Consider the following 16,520-nt stretch of genomic DNA (forward strand, 5'->3'; position numbering starts at 1 on the left):
TTTTTACCAACATTATGCACAGATTGCAGTAGATTTATATGACAAACTTCCTATCACAACTTGGTATTTTGTTTAAACCTGCCTGTCCCAGATAACATTTTGACCCATCAGTGTTGGGCTGTTAAAAAAAATAAATGTTTTAAATAATCAGTTTTTTGAAACACAGGACACAATATTCCAGCTGAATATCAATTATTTATTTCAGAATCACAGCAATCAATAACACCATTGCAACTCTTTAGTGTTAGAAAATGAATAAATAAAATAAGTAAACAGAAAATCTCAGCAGCTTAGGGTCATATCGTGTTTCAGCAAAATTAACACAGAACTTTTCCCTGATGAAGACGTGTGGAAGCCAAATCACTTTTACATTAAAAGGTTCTATTTGTAAGAATCAGAAATTCCTTCTCATTAGTGACACCAGCGGCCAATCAGCATCCTGTTGCTCGCACTCCATCAGCGCGAGCAAGCAGCAGCGTAAGACTATTAATCGCACCAACCCAACCCGTTATGAGAGCCAATCCACAAAAATATGCCTTAATCAACCACATGAACCCAACCCACAAACCAGCAACTTTGTTTACTGAACACTGGTAGGCTCAGCGAGCTGTGGCTGGGGAGCAACACGCTGCAGTTTTGTTGTGACATGTGTGGTGGCCGATGGATGCAGCTAGTCGTTTCAACCCCCCAAAAAACAAAGGTAATGAGGCCAGAAGTGGTGATAGCTGACATAGTTTGGCAGTTAGCCACCAGCCAACCTGGTGGGTGACAGAGTTGGAGAGCTAATATCTGCAGGGTGTATCTAAGTTAGCACTGTTTTTGTTGTGGTGGGTGCCGGTCATTTGTTGACGTTAGTGAGAGAGGCAAGGCACTCGGGAGCGTTCAAAAACATCACATCCTTTGGATTTTTGCAGAAAAACTGGTCCGAGTCCTTCTCATAGAAATCAGTTCACAAGCTGCTGGCAACCAAGGAAGTCGGGAAAGGTCTCATTTTTTAAGTTATGTTACAATTCGTTCACTCATTGGCAATAAAAAATGATTAATACATGTAAATTGCTTCACAATTCTTACATATAGAACCTTTAAATCTACAAGAAGCTCAATTGAATCAATCTTGAATGTGTAACTACATAATATACCAAGATTACTTTACTTTTAGTGTCATTGGCAACTGTTTACAACAACTGGTTACCCTGCTGTGTTTTTAATTTTATCATCTTTATTTCAGGTTATTACAATATAAATAGTTTTCTCCATTTCTTCATTTATCAAAGAAAGTTACTGGTGAAAGTTTAAGGACTGGTGTTCATGTTGAAACAACCCACTGTGATGTCAGTGACATCAATGCAATGAACACAACACAGGACCGTTTGGTAATTAATGCAAAATTATATGCAAACAAGGTGTAAAGGAAAAGTTCAGGCTTCCAACAATCCTGATTTGATATTAACCACTTAATATAAAGATACCTTCAGTCTTTTCAAATAAAACAAAAACAAAATCTGTTTTACAATTGTTGAACATGGTTTACTTTACACATTTATGCAACAGAAATTATTCACTCACAAAACTATTAGTAAATGTTGATGGGTGTGTAATTTACCTCTGTTAGTTGTTGCTGACACAGTACTGTTTCCCTGTCTTTCAAAATAAGTTTCATTTTCAGTGCATTTTACTAATAACTTGAAAATGCAACCATGTTGACTTGTGTTTTTTACAACACAAACTAAAAACTTACAGTATTCATCTGATATTTCAAACAACAGTTGTGTAAATGTACCTTTGATGTTTTACCACAAAAAAAAAACTAAACAAAAAAACCTGCCTATTTAAAGGACATGTCAGAAAAACCTTTCTCAACATGACAATTAAGTAATTTCAGCCCTGATGGAGCTGTAATGGTGTAAGTGGCCACTTTACTTGTTTCTTCACTTTTTATGTTCTCGCCGGAAAGCTCCACAAGACAAACCAGGCATTTTAGGGTGTTTGACAAACAGGCACATCTGTCTTACTTGCTGTACAGTGAGTCCTCAGCACATTTTACTGTGTGTCATTAAGACACTACACCATGATCTGTGAATATTGATATGCAAACATTGTCTTTTCAAACCACAAGACTAACATCCTGCCTAAAACAATCGAAATTTGGGTCAAAACAAAAGTTTGCATGTCTGATATTGCCACCAAGGAGCTTTTAGTGATGGCAGCTGGACCAGTGTGGGCGGAAGCATCTTACCCAGCAGCACCTCTTTGCTGGTTGATGAGCGAAGTCTGTGTTTTTTCCCCATCCAGGACTCTGTAGCTAGTTTGGGAATCAAACATTTATTCACAACCAACATACATGAATCCTGAGATTTTAGGTAAAAACATGCAAACTGAAGACTTTTTCAGATTATGGTCTTAAACGAGCATGAGCAACATTACTATCTGTGCTGAATAATTAAATATAGGCAATGTGGCATACAGAGCTGACATTTTATCACGCCTTAAAGCGCTCATTATCACCCATTCTTCTGCTTAGCTCCTCTGAAAACACTGAAATCTGATAATCACCAATGGTCACAAGTGTGCTGTTATTATGGTTCAGTTATGCAACAGGTAATTTTGGGCAGAGCTGCAAACCTCCCTGTTAAAATTGGAAGAAGCTCTAACTCCCACCATGGCTTATAACTCTTGTTTAAAATCACCGAGCAAGACGATATAATTCACATGCTAGGCTGCAACGTTTGTCAAAATCTCTCCAACACTCATTGGACTTCAGTCAACCGTTAGATCTAGCAGTATCTGTATCACAGATGTTCCTCAGTTTTAAATACCTCTGAGGGGAGTTTATGGTTGCTTGGCTGTGAAGCGCAGCTTGGACCCCGGCCTGTAGCCCTCCGGCTCTGGGTAGATATTTCTGAAGGTCAGGTTGATGCGTGGACCTCGGTCATGGTACTCTTTAGCAACTTGATGCTTACGGGACAGAGACAAGAGATAAAAGAAGTATTTCACAGTTACATGTTGGTCTTTTACCCAGAAAGATGTACATGAGGTGAGCAGGTAGCGGCTTCAGTGCAACACACATCTGCAGCATCATGTAGCGTCATTTCACATCATAGCACGCACCAAAGGCGCCATACAGACAGAAGAAGTACTGAAGGTGCAGTAGCCCGACCCTGTCTCCAAGAAATTACATTCATATACAACTACATTGTTTTCCCAATGATTCTGTGTTGGCAAATGTAATAGCTGCCTGGATTATGTTCACAGGTAACATGTTTTTGAAATGAATGAAATGCAATTTACAAGGTGCAGGACTCTGACACCAGAACTCCATGTGTGGTTAGGTTTAGGCAACAAAAGCACTTTGATTAAGGTTAGTGAAAGACTGTGGTGCGGCTTAACTGTTATTAGGGTTATGGTTGGGGTTAGCTAGGGTTAGTTATGATTCAAGTCACCAAAGACCTTTTTCAGTTTTTAACCAAGACCACAATCTTGCCCTAACCTTAACCAAGTGCTGCCAGTGCCTAAACATAACTATAAAAAAGTTTAATATTGCTGTAGTACTAGCGGATATTGTACTACAAGATCAGATATTTTGGTGGAAAAAAAAACCAACTAGGTACGTTGTCTCTGAACATTTCACTCATACATTCAATAATAAAATAACACTTTCTCATTATGTTGAGAGAAAATGTAATTCGGCTAGCATTACATTTCTAGCAAAACAAATTTGGTGTTGCAATTTAGTTGCATATGAACGTAATAACGTAATAATAATTGTGTAGCCAGTGTAAAACTCATCACTTGTCTTGCTCTGGAGTAGTTCTGCAGGGCACGTGGTGATTATCTGAGACACTGGCTGTTTTATGGGGATCCAAACTGTGATTGGCTGCAGAACGACATCTCAAATGACAAGCTTTTCTGACCCAAAAACACCCTAAACAAGGGTGATATGAGACAAGCGCAGCTTCATGTCAGTAAAACTAACTGGATTTTGGTTCTATAGTCATCAAATTAACATTTTTTTAATCAAAGGATTAGTATGTGACACAACTAAAGGCTGTCAATCAATCTTGTGAATCTGATATTGTAAACACATCTTAATGACTTTTTACCAGTTACAAGTGTTCAATTCAAGATAAAAAAACTAATATATAGATTTTGCTGTTGTTATCAGCCACTAAAGACACACTGATGCAGGCAACTGAGATGAGAAATCAAACAAATATGTGACCACAAAAAAAGAAGATTAATATTGTCACGAGTTTCCTAAAGACAAGGGTATTTTTGTTTTGCAGCTGACCTCTGCACTCTGTACACAGGACATCCAGACGATGTCACAACATACAAAAAAGACCATTTTCTAACTATTTGACATGTGGGTTAAATGTCATGTTTTATCATCCTTTACAAAAACAGCACAAAAATGTTTTCTGGAAGAGCACAGACAGTTTTTTTTTTCCACATCGTGTTCACCTCAAGTATGTCTTAACCTCTGCACACGAGACTTGTTTTCCATTTGTGCATCTTGTGCCCTCAAACACACAAACACACACACACACACACACACTCTGCTCCTTCGCCTTCATCTCAAAAGGAGGTGATACAACAGTGTCAAAAGAAAGAGTCTGGAACAGGCTGAAATAACCCTGTATCCTTTTTCAAACAAATGAAGCACTTTAGCAGGATTGACAGGTTTAGTTAAATATTTAGCGCTCACTTCTAAACCTCTCTGCTCGAGCCAGGAGGTTTTGTTAAGCAGACTTTGACTGCAGTGACAGAGAGAGAATTAATGGATGGTGTGATCCTCTTTTCCTGGCAAGATATTTAAAGGAGAGATGAAACCTTTGTTGAGATACTCAGGGAGGCGTCACCATAAAACACCTGTGACCTTCTCCTTTTTTCCTTTTAGGCTCAACCCTCTTTCACTGTCTAGTTCTCCCTCTCTTTATTCCACCCGTCCCCTTTGTTTTTCCCCCTCACTCCTTACTTTTTTTTTTAACCAGCTACACTATTTAAACACAAGATGTTATAGCAGTGTATATAATCTAAAACACAAAAACTCCTGATTATTTTTGTATTAGAATTGCTCTAAAAAATGACCACAAGCCAAAGTGACTACCTGTGTGTCAACCTGACCGAGAGTTAAAACATTTTCTGCTCTGCTGTGATTTCTATTATTGCCTGTTGCTTCTGTTCAGAAAACCAAGAAAATAAAATTAAAGGTGAAAAAAATAATCATCTGAACAGCAGAGGTGTACCAGTCATTATGCAATGCTATGATCATAATCATGACCAATATGTAACTGTAATAATAATGGAGTTCCACAAGGCTCCACTCTCGGACCACTGTTATTTTTAAATTTTATTAATACCACTTCTTTTTGTGTACCAATATTATTATAATATTACATTTTGTCACACTATCATGTATCAGTGAATCAAATAAATGGTCTATCTAAAATTAACACTTAATAAGCTACAGTTGAATATCAAAAAAATGGAAGAATAAATAAAACAAATCCATTGCTAAAGTAATAACTGATGGTTATACAACTTCTCAGGTGCAGTCAAGTACATTCCTTTGTGTCATAACTGATGAACAGAAAACACCAAATTCAGACATTTGACATTTGAATCCGTTTGTTAAACTAAATCTCTGAAAACTGTTTAAAAGTCTTATTTATGTGGTAGAGCTTGGAAATCATCATTTCCTGCCTCTCTTCACAGAATATTTTGTGAACTACCACATTAATCTTTCAAATCTTTCCAAACCAGTATTTCCTTTTTTCTGAAGATAAATACAATATATGAAGTTTGGTCTAATTTTTTAATGTAAACAGGAGGTAAATATTCCTACTTTTTTTTTTTTTTTACTGAAAATGTGCTACCACATTTATCAATATTTTTTTGCTTTCTTATTCTCCTTTTTTTATTTTACATGTAGCTAATTCCTTTCCTTCAGGTTTATTTAATTTTGTTTTGTACTGTTTGTTCTATTACTTGTTCTTCATTGATTTCCTGTAATATGTTTCATTATATTTTATATACAGTATATTGTTAAACTTAATTAAAAAATAATTTAAAAAAATATACATACAATATTCATTTCCAACATTCACATACATGTAATTTGATCCTTAAAATTTATGTGCTTGTGTTGTCCTCAGTTCCCTCAAATGCTTGTAAAATGCAAAAGACAATGATCTGTAAACTCCTCTCGATGCCAATTTTCAATGTGGTTAAGACGAGTTTAGTAACAAATATATATCACTGCATAAGATTTAACATACTTCAGGGGTAAACCCTCTACAACAAGGGTGCTGAGCTGTCCTGCCCCCCTTATCCTACTCTGCTCATTATCCTCCTTTTATCCTCAGTCACATACCATTCTCAAACTGGAACATACGTACTTAGTCCAATTGATTTTCAGCTTGACTTTTGTTTATTTGATTTTTGTGCTCAATGGTGAGGACCAACTGTGTTTCTGCCTCCTGCACATCTGTTTCTGATCTGTCTTTCCTGTGCAAACAGGTAAAAAAAACAAAAATAAAACCTAAATGGCTTGACCCATTTTAGTCAGAAGTGAAACTTTTATCCATCGACTCTCTCACAGCCTGAAAACATTTTGTCATCACGAAATTCAATTAATTGTAATATATTCACTGTCGAGTGTGATCCTATTCTTTTTAACAGGAACCAGCTACGCACACTCACACTCTCTATCACACACACAAAGACTTTCCGTCCTTTTTCATGCACTCATATGAACCCAGCTGCGGTCCCTGATTGTAAAACAAATGACTCTCATTATGCTGAAGCTCTGCTCTTCTCTCTGGGCCACTCCATCCATCCTCGCCGCCTGCCCGTCACAAGTGGAACCAGAGTGCCTCGAACGCAGGTCTATCCTCTCGTGTGCGCTCAGTTGCACTCACACACACACACACACACACATAGACAAGAACAGGTGAGGTCAGGTGACGGCTGACCTCACCTGGCTGGATGAGGTTTTCAGGGCATGACTATTTACTGTAAATGTCCAGGGTTAACTGAGGTAAAGGTTAGTGTTTTAATAACAGTTAAATAACAGGATAGATTAGAGCAAAGCCTTATCTGGTAAGTCTCTCGAGCAAAGTGTGTTTTATAAAAGCACGCCTAAAACAACAGTTTTATTAATTGTTAACCAAAAAAATGTTAGCAACAGAGAGCAGAAAGATTTAAATAACTTAGCAAAGTGAATGAAAGGTTGGAAACTAGGAAATGCCTGATGTTTGATATAATTTCCTGAGTTTAGCAGAATTTTGGCAGTGAATATGTCACAATGTTTAATACAACTAGACATCTAGTTGTTTTTGCAGAAAGAAATCCTGAGCTGCACAGGACAGTATGATGATGATTTATATGCAAGTGTGTTCGGTACAAACAGAAGAAGCCCTAACTAGTTAGCACAAGTAGTAACAGGCACATAAAAGACAAGGAGTTAGACATATTGATTTGCTCACACTAATAGATTAACTGGTGGGACATATAGAGTAAAAACACAACAGCAATCAACACACAGCATCAAAGAAGCAGCAATAAAAAAAAAAGAAGCAAACTTTAATTTCTACCTGAGTCTGATGTTTTTATGAAGGACCATTTAGTCTACACGGACCCTTGCATTTGGTTGGTGGAGCCTACCTGCCAATCATCCTGTGTGGCTCCTTCCATCAGCAGTAGCGTCCCGTGACTCAGAGGAACCCGAATCCGCTCCACATAGGTGTAGTCACCATTCTCCTCCTGATACATAAACACAAACAGGATACATTATGTAATCATGAGTTAACACACACACACACACACACACCAGGTGCAATATATCGTCAGAGGAGTTAACACACATATTAATGAGTGGCAAAACTAAGTTGAAGGCACATTCTGTTACTGTACTTACAAATCACTTCTAACTGCCCACACAACTCATCTACATCGACTAATGAGTCCTGCCACCTAAGAAGTGTATACTCCAACACTTGAAATAACAGGCGACTATTAAACACAGGCCTCTGAATACTCTGCCAAGTCTAAACACAATACCAGACTTAAGCCTTTCCCTGTGTGTCCAGGTTTTAACTCATTCACCTTGGCTGCTGTTCTGCATTCAACCACACTCACCCACCTGTTTTTTATTAAGATTTGCTGAGCGGTTCTGCTTTATTAAGTAGCGTGCAGAAGAAGCAGGAGATAGCCTCCTTGCCTGTGAGCCAAATCTGACTATCAAACTAAACTCAAGAAAAACAGCGAAAAAGGTCAGAAAGAGTGTGTGCAGGTTATAGAAGGCCAAGTTAAATACTTTTTGAGAACACTTTAATGAATAGTGGAAGCTGGATATGAGGCCAAAATGAGAGAGAAACAACAAAATGAGACTTTTTCTACATTAAATCTGCAAGCAAAGTTTCTGCAACTATAAAAAGCAGTGTAAGAAGATGATGCCAAGAGGTATAATATGCTGAACAATTATGTTATATCTTGTCTGAATGTAAGAATGGACATACATTTGGGGCAAGGTAAATCACATCAGACTCAAATCTTTACGCTCTGCCCATCATCTCACCGGTGCAGGCTGCTTACGGAGGCTGAACACTCTGGTGTCACCCAGACTGAGGGAGGCGATGGTGGGCTTGGCACCCAAGGAGGCTTCATCGTCGCTGTGCCAGCCGATGCTGTCGTGGCCGTCCCGATACAGGTTGCACAGCAGGGAGTTGAAGCTGCATCTGCTCACCTGTTCCACTGCATCACGAAGGGTTAACAGCAATGGATGCCACTGATGGGGGGAAAAAAAAGGAGAAAAGAAAGAGAGTTAAGTAAATAATAAAGCAAGGGAACAGGTAATATAAGGAAAAAAAACACTAAATGTGGAGGAAGGAAAGAAAAATTGCAGAAATACTGATGCGTATTCTCTCTTAAATTAGTGATCATGGGAGAAAGACACAAAATAATGTGATGAAAAAAGGGTTTCAGCAAAAAATTAAGAAACAAATAAGGAAGACAAAGACACTGGTGTAAAATAAATGCATGAAAGATGCTGCTTGAGTGTATAATGTGTATAATGTTTATATCTAACCTGAGTGTTAGCAGCCATGGTGGAGCGAGCATACGTATAGGGCAACTCTCCATACCAGCAGGTCAGCCTGGGCTCCTCGTAAGCCTCGCCTGGACCAACACACACACACACACACACACACACACATCTTTTAAACAAATGACACCATGGTCAGAGCATTTACAGCCTCTGTCTGTAACCAGGACTGTTAATGACTGCATGTGGTTCTCAAAATTAAATCCCATAAAAACCACACTTACAATCACCCAGAGAATGTGCTGCTTACGACTCTGTATCGTTTCAAGATTTTCCATATTGGTGCCAACCGTTTCAATACTGATACTAGAATAACACTCTTTTAAAATACCTTAGTTTGGAGAATATAAGCAAACAACACACATACAGCAAACAAATTACTTCTTTGCCTTGATAAACTATAGTAGTTTTTAATCACTGAGGTTAGAAAGGTTTTCTGATTTCAATATCTGAGGTAAACCAGAATCTGACCACACATTTGATGCCAACTTCCAATAACTGACACGTCAATACTTGGTGTATGTCTTAATTTAGCGTGTTAGCATGCTAACATTTACTGATAATAATAAACTCAACTTACTGATAGCAATAAACTCAAAGTACAGCTGAGGTTGATGCAAATGTGATTATTTCTGCAGGTATTTAGTGAAACTTCAGTGTTGGACAAATTTAATTTTTTGACCTGATGATGTTGCTAGATTAAAAGTTAGAAAACCACCAGAGTGATTACACTTCACCCTGAGGGGAAAATGAATAACTGTACAAAATATCCATCAAATAGTTGAGATATTTCAGTCTGGGTCAAAGAGGTCACTCATCTGATGGACATCATCCTTATAGCCACGCTGCTAGCATGGCTAAAAACTACTGACGTTCGACATTCAGCCCTTGTACTGATATCTCAAAATTAATGTAGAAATAACTTATGATTGATTAATTAAATCAGACCGTTCTGGCGGTTCAGCTTGTTGCAGCCTATTAAAGCGGTGAAGTGATACACTGTAACTGGTCGTAGCCGGTTTTCATGGCGGGAAAGCGCTCAGACGCATCTCTACACTGCCTCAGTAATTGGGTCATGGCAATTTCAACTTCAAAAGAGAATAGATCCATTCTGTATTCACAGCTACCTCTGTTTTGCTGAATGACATCTATAAGTAGGGCAGACAGCTGATTCAGTTTAGTTCTACGTGTATTATTCTCCAGAGTCGACACACACATGCGGACGATGATCACCGGCTTTGTCGCTAAAATCTATTTCTAGCCGAAAGAAAAGTAAACATCTGAATCCAATTTCTTTCTGTCTGTTTGTCTCCCTGTCAGTCTGGATGTCTCTTTCTTTCCCTGTGAACAACTAGATCTCTTTTAAGAACCAATTCTCTGCCATTAGTGTATTTTGGCCGGCCCACTGGTACAAGAACACAGTGAAACCAAAACAAACTGCTCCAGCAGCCATCACTTTTTATGGAATTGAATTATTCAGGGCCCCTGGAGCTAATATTTATAAATACGTGTGGTCATTTTTCAAACTTTAAAAGCCTTAGTCTTTCCATAAAAAGATGCTATCAGGGGGAAAATATTAACAAAACCTTAACCCATTCACAGGATCCAATTTAAAACCCTGAGCAATGGTAGGAAAAACTGAATCAACGTGTCTGAGAGGGTTACAAAACAAGACAGGACAAAGGACAGAGAAGGGGTTAACACCTGTTTTCCACTGCTTCCTTTTTTAATCCAAATATCTGATGTACGTTGTTGATAAAGCCTGAGGACTGATGGACTGACGATTACATAACCTGCCACTGTAATCAATGTTTAGAAATCATCTTAACATTTGTCTTTATCATGCTGTTTGTCTGCTAAGGAGCTACCGCTGAATAACACACAAGATGGACGAGAGCCAGCTGAGAGAAAGGCTGACTTCTGGGGCAAAGACTGGCTGCAGTTTTGCCAACGGAGTGAGACGGTCATGGCTCATGTTGTTCATATTTTGTTTATTGCAAATGTTGAAATTTTTCATGATTTACTGTAGTTGGGTAAACGTGACAAAAAGCTGGTACATGTGCTTGTAACGGATGAGACCCAACAATTTTTGTATAATAAATTTAGAGGACTGTGAGGTATGTACTCCTTTACTGCTTTTTAATATACCTAAACATACAGAAAGTTCAATACTGCATTATAATGAAACTACAACAAACAGCTGCAGTGGGGAAGCCCTGTTCACCCTCCAGCTTACATCACAGGCTCACATTTCACCCCCTTCCATACTGCTTACTGTTAAGCCCCCGGTACCCACCCTGTCTGACGTTGGTCTTCTGGGACCAGGGAAGCTCTGCTAGCAGCTTACTGAACATCCAGTCAGCCTCTTCTGAGGGAAGAAACCCAGGCCGCAGCCGCAGTCTGGACAGATGAAAAGACAAAACACATAAAGTTACCAGAAAACTATGGCGGATATATACAGTATGTAGCTCATAAATTCAGTGTTTATACAGGAGAGTCAACAATGGCCGTACCCTGGTCAAAGAGTTTAAGGCGCCAACCGTGAACCACAAAATCCCTGGGATTGAGTCCAGCTGGGAACATTTTCCTGTCATCTCTACACTACTGACTCTCAAATAAAGGCATTCAATTACCCAAAAAGGGAATAAGGATAGTAAATACCATACCACATACCAGTGGCTCATTTGCAGAAAACTAACCTTTTCTGTTTTTTTTTTAATCCACCAAAGTGTTTGATTAAACTGGCAAAACAACCAGACAAAACTAGAATTTACCAGTATTCGGCAGACGGCCTGTTGTTAACGTCCTTTTAATGCTTAAATGTTGATCTAAGGTGAGTTAGGAATGAAAATATCATGCAGCTGAGACTCTAACGTACAGTCGTACAGAAAGTTTCACTACTTCAAAGATGAGCAAAAAAGCAAAGCAGCTATTTGTTTGTTACCTTCCTTTTTCTCTTATTTCACTTCTTTTCATAGCACCTATTTCATACATGATCAGGTCTGAGGCAAAGAATCACACAAAATCAATCACAGAACATTAATTTTATGGCTTCTGACCTTTGGACTCCTCACTATTGGTTGTCTGGAGGTATTTTAGTCGTGATAAAAGCTTCATCTAATGCCTAAAACGTAAGTGGAAACATATTCTGAGTGTGCTTTTCACTTAAAGTTGACTTAAAGTCACCAGTTTTCCATATAGTATCTGCATATTACTACATTCAGTATCTATTAAAAACACGGCTCAGTCCCATGTGTCCTGGTGGTTACCATCAGTGAGGTATGTGGCATCACTAGAAGCTATTTTAAGTGATGCTTGTGGGATGACTGCCATCTAGTGGATTTAAATCTCAAACACACACTCACCTAGCCCTCATACAGTATATTGGTACAGTCACACCACTGATCACTCTCCTCACTTCTATTTGATTTAATTGTCTTTCATCTGAGTGAGATTCCTGCTCTTTTTAAGACTGTACTCACCTGGACACTCCTGATGGTGCATGGCTGATCTCATAATCACCTGCCTGTCTGTACAAAGCAAAATGCTGTGTGTTAATCATCCTGTGAGCAGTGTTCAACTAAGTGACAAGCCATAAAAGACACAAACACGTTTCAAATATATGTTACATGAAATAAATCCTACAGAAACATACAGAATGAAGATAGAAATGTGTTACTTACTCTATAACCTTTTCTGGTGGAACAGCTCTAATTGGCTGTCATGAGGAAAATACAGATAAGAGAATTATTTAGCACTTCAACAAGCTGTAAAATTCAATTTTGACTTGTTTTTTTCAGACTACCTTGGTGGGCTGGTGAAACTCAAAAGTCTTAGATGTTTTCTGTGAACCACCACATCCCCAAGCAGCAGGAGCTGGGTTGGCACTTTTGGGTTGTTGGTTGTTTGGTACTGCAGCTGTTTAAAAAAACAAAAATAAAAAGCTGCTTTCTCCATATAATGCATGTAAATAGGACTCAGTAAAATGTGGTCAGTATGTTTATGTTTTTCAGCCAGACACAGGTGAATTTTTTATTTTAGCACGGAGGGCTATAAATATATTCTATACATAAGTCTGTCTTAAATAAACAGTCAGGAGCCCAAATGAACATTGAAATTGTTTTTTCTTGCTGTAATCGTTCCTCCTGTTCATATTGACCATTAGAAGATCACTTGATAATGCACTTCCAATGTAAGTGATGGAGGACAAACCTCTGTCTGAGGAAACTGCATTACATTTTTGCACAAAATGACATTGAATGAAATGTGTGGACACACTGTGGATTTTGGTCTCCATCACTTACACTGAAAGCACATTTGAAGGGGATCTTTTAATAGCCAGTATGAACAGGAGGAATGATTACAGTGAGGAAAACCTCTTTCAGTGTTCATATGGACACCTGACTGTTGTTTTAAGACACTTAAAAAATTGTGAACTTACCCTTTAAATTCCCTGAAGGTCCTGGATGTTTTGGCAGTGGTTTGGCCCAGGAGCCCTGGACTCTGACACGTTGACGCTTATCCGACATCACATCACATCTTAATGGTGAAAAGGGAAAAGCAAGTTTTCATCAATGTAAAACTCTCCACAGTCCTTAAGAAATATACAGCAGCTGATAGTTTGTGCTTAGATTTCTCCCAGTAAACCCAGACACAATTGATATTTAAAAACCAAGGGCTCCCAGAGGGAAAATGGGACTATTCATCCTCTGTTACAACAGCCCACAAACGTCAATCTGCCCTTTTTAACTATATAATTTAATTTGTTAAAGGACTGCAGTGCAGAGGGAATTGGCATCCCAAAGTCAGAGAATCATACAAATAACTGTACAATGATCTGCTTTATCTTTTATAAATGTTCATTTCATGTGTGTTCTTTGTGCCTTTAGTATGTTCTTGTAATGCTTTCTTTTTGTAGTCCTTTGAAATGTTTAGTCCTGTCTGTTGTATACGTCTGATAAAACTGATGAATATTTAAAGTAGCTTTAAAGGATAGGTTCACAGTTTTTCAACAGTCAGGTTCCAATTTGAGCATTCAAAGAGGTTTTCCTCGCTGTAATCATTCCTCCAGTTCATACTGGCTATTAAAAGATCCGTTTCAAATGTGCTTTCAATGTAAGTGATGGGGGACAAAATGCATTTAAAAGTATATCTGAAGCTTATATGAGGCTTCAGCAGTCTGAGTTAGTCATATCAAGTGGATATCTGACACATTTACAGTCTGTTTAGCATCAAATTCCCTCTTTGTGTTTCCCTGTTGAGCTGCAGTGGAAGTATAGTAACAAAAAGAGGGACTTTGGGACTTTGAAATGCTGAAAGATATCTACTTGATTAGACTCATTTGGACTTGGACTTTGGCTGAAGCTTCAGATAAACTTTTAAATACATTTTTGCACAGAGGGAGGACTGTGGATTTTGTCCCCCATCACTTAACGTTACATTGTAAGTGCATTATGAACAGGAGGAATAATTACAGCAAGAAACAACTGTTTCAATATTCATTTGGGCTCCTGACTGTTGTTTAAAGACAGACTTGAAAAATTGTGAACCTATCCTTTTACAGGACAGATCCGTTCTAGGAGATAAAACACAAAGACACAAAATGAAATGAAAATGAATGAACTGCTAGCATTTGTACACTCTGGTCTTTTCATTTCTACACTCACCAAAAACATGTTGTTGACTTTTACTAGTAAAATGTTTCTTTTCTAAATGAATGGTTTAATCAGTATGGCACCGATTTCAGTGCCAGATTGACAAACCTTTTAACAAATTCCTCATTACATTATTCATGTAATTTCTGAAGCTACTATTAGCTAACTTACTTCGTTCATGCAACGTAATCCGAAGCTAACCAACAGACTTTAAGTTATTTTAACACTTTGTAAATGTCAGAATTTAGAACAAATACCTTGTTGACTAATGCTGAAACAAGTGTTCAAATTACTTACCTATGTGGCTCATAAAACACAATAATACTGCTGTTAGAAATCAAACAACTTCACATTAACCGGGACGCCTGCGGTTCGACAGCCATGGCTAGTGTGTCACAAAAAAATAATTCCTACCCGGAACTGAGATGTAGAACATTCGTTCCATCACATAGTTTCATACTTCACTAACTACATTTCAGGGGCAAATACTTTACAGCAATATGTAACCTCAGTACATTTACATTTACATTTAAGTACTGTACTTAAGAACAATTTTAAGGTACTTGAGTAATTTCAGAGGGAAATCTTGTACTTTACTACATTTATTTGAAAGCTTTAGTTACATTTCAGATTTAAAATTTTACATAAAATAACAAAATGATAAGATTAGATAAGATGCACTGCACTGTTAAAAATTAAAACAATGCTTCCTAAACTTTTTGGCCACTGGCTCAGTGTGTATTTGTGTCTCTTTGTCATGTTTCAGATGAGTTTTTAGCAGTTCAATCAAAAAGACGCTTCCCCTCACATGGTTTCAAATAAATAACTGTTTGAAGCTCAAAGAAGAATAACTCTCCAATATTTCACAAAAATGCAGATATAAGAAAAGTTCTGGAAAATGAATCCAAATATATGTAGCAGAACTGTTTTTTCTTCTTTCCTACCCAATCGATCATCTCAAGACCTTTCAGATTTATCTTGTGACCCTCACAAAGCAGTTCGAACTAGCTCCATCTCCAGCAGTTACAAATATAAAATGTTGCTTATGCACTGATTCATCAGTATTAATAATGTACTTAGTTCGCAGCCCAATTTCCTGCAAAACTAGTATACTTTTACTTTAGTCCTTTAAGTAAATGTAGCTGTAATATTTCTATACTTTTACTTAAATAGGATTTTGGAATGCAGTACTTTCACTTGTATTTCTTTATTGTGATACTGATACTTTTACTTAAGTAAAGGATCTGAGTACTTCTTCCACCACTGATTGTGTGCTACTTTACACTTCACTACATTTCAGAGGAAAATATGCTTTTTACTCCACTACATTAATATGTCAGCTACAGTTATTGGTTACTTAACATATGATCAATTTATAAAATATGAGACATTATGAGTAATCTACCCAACTTTGTATAAAGTACTTCAAATCAGCTCCACCATGACTAACTACAACTTTAAAAAGATTTTTACATTTACACATCAATAAAAATAATCTAATACGATAATATATAATGTATACAGTAATTCTGCATAGTGAATACTTCGACTTGTGATACTTCAAGTATATTTTGCTGCTAATAATTACATACTTTTACTTAAGTACATTTCTGCAAGGAGGGCTTTTACTTAGGCTACAGTGTTTTTACATTTTTTTTTTATTTATTTGAAGAATATGACAACTTCAGCCAATACAATATAAAATCCAGAAAATGTCAAAAGCTGTTATTTTATTTAGTTAATGGAAAAAAAAAAGGATTCAC

At 37.5% G+C, this 16,520-nt stretch overlaps 1 protein-coding gene across 1 annotated transcript; it reads right to left on the reverse strand.

Annotated features, from left to right (window-relative positions):
* Nucleotides 1-175: 175 nt before the first annotated feature.
* Nucleotides 176-15,156, reverse strand: alkbh3 (alkB homolog 3, alpha-ketoglutarate dependent dioxygenase). The gene is made up of 11 exons (XM_044357246.1): nt 15,055-15,156; nt 13,545-13,642; nt 12,909-13,021; nt 12,787-12,821; nt 12,586-12,633; nt 11,400-11,503; nt 9,089-9,177; nt 8,579-8,788; nt 7,666-7,764; nt 2,817-2,955; nt 176-2,302 (listed from the first exon to the last, which is right to left on the reverse strand). Exons 2-10 carry the CDS (start codon nt 13,630-13,632, stop codon nt 2,830-2,832), a joined length of 912 nt encoding a protein of 303 aa, XP_044213181.1. The 5' UTR covers nt 13,633-13,642; nt 15,055-15,156; the 3' UTR covers nt 176-2,302; nt 2,817-2,829.
* Between the last annotated feature and the right edge of the window lie 1,364 nt (nt 15,157-16,520).

Source organism: Thunnus albacares, chromosome 7, assembly GCF_914725855.1.
Source record: "Thunnus albacares chromosome 7, fThuAlb1.1, whole genome shotgun sequence".
In the NCBI taxonomy this organism is placed as follows: domain Eukaryota; kingdom Metazoa; phylum Chordata; class Actinopteri; order Scombriformes; family Scombridae; genus Thunnus; species Thunnus albacares.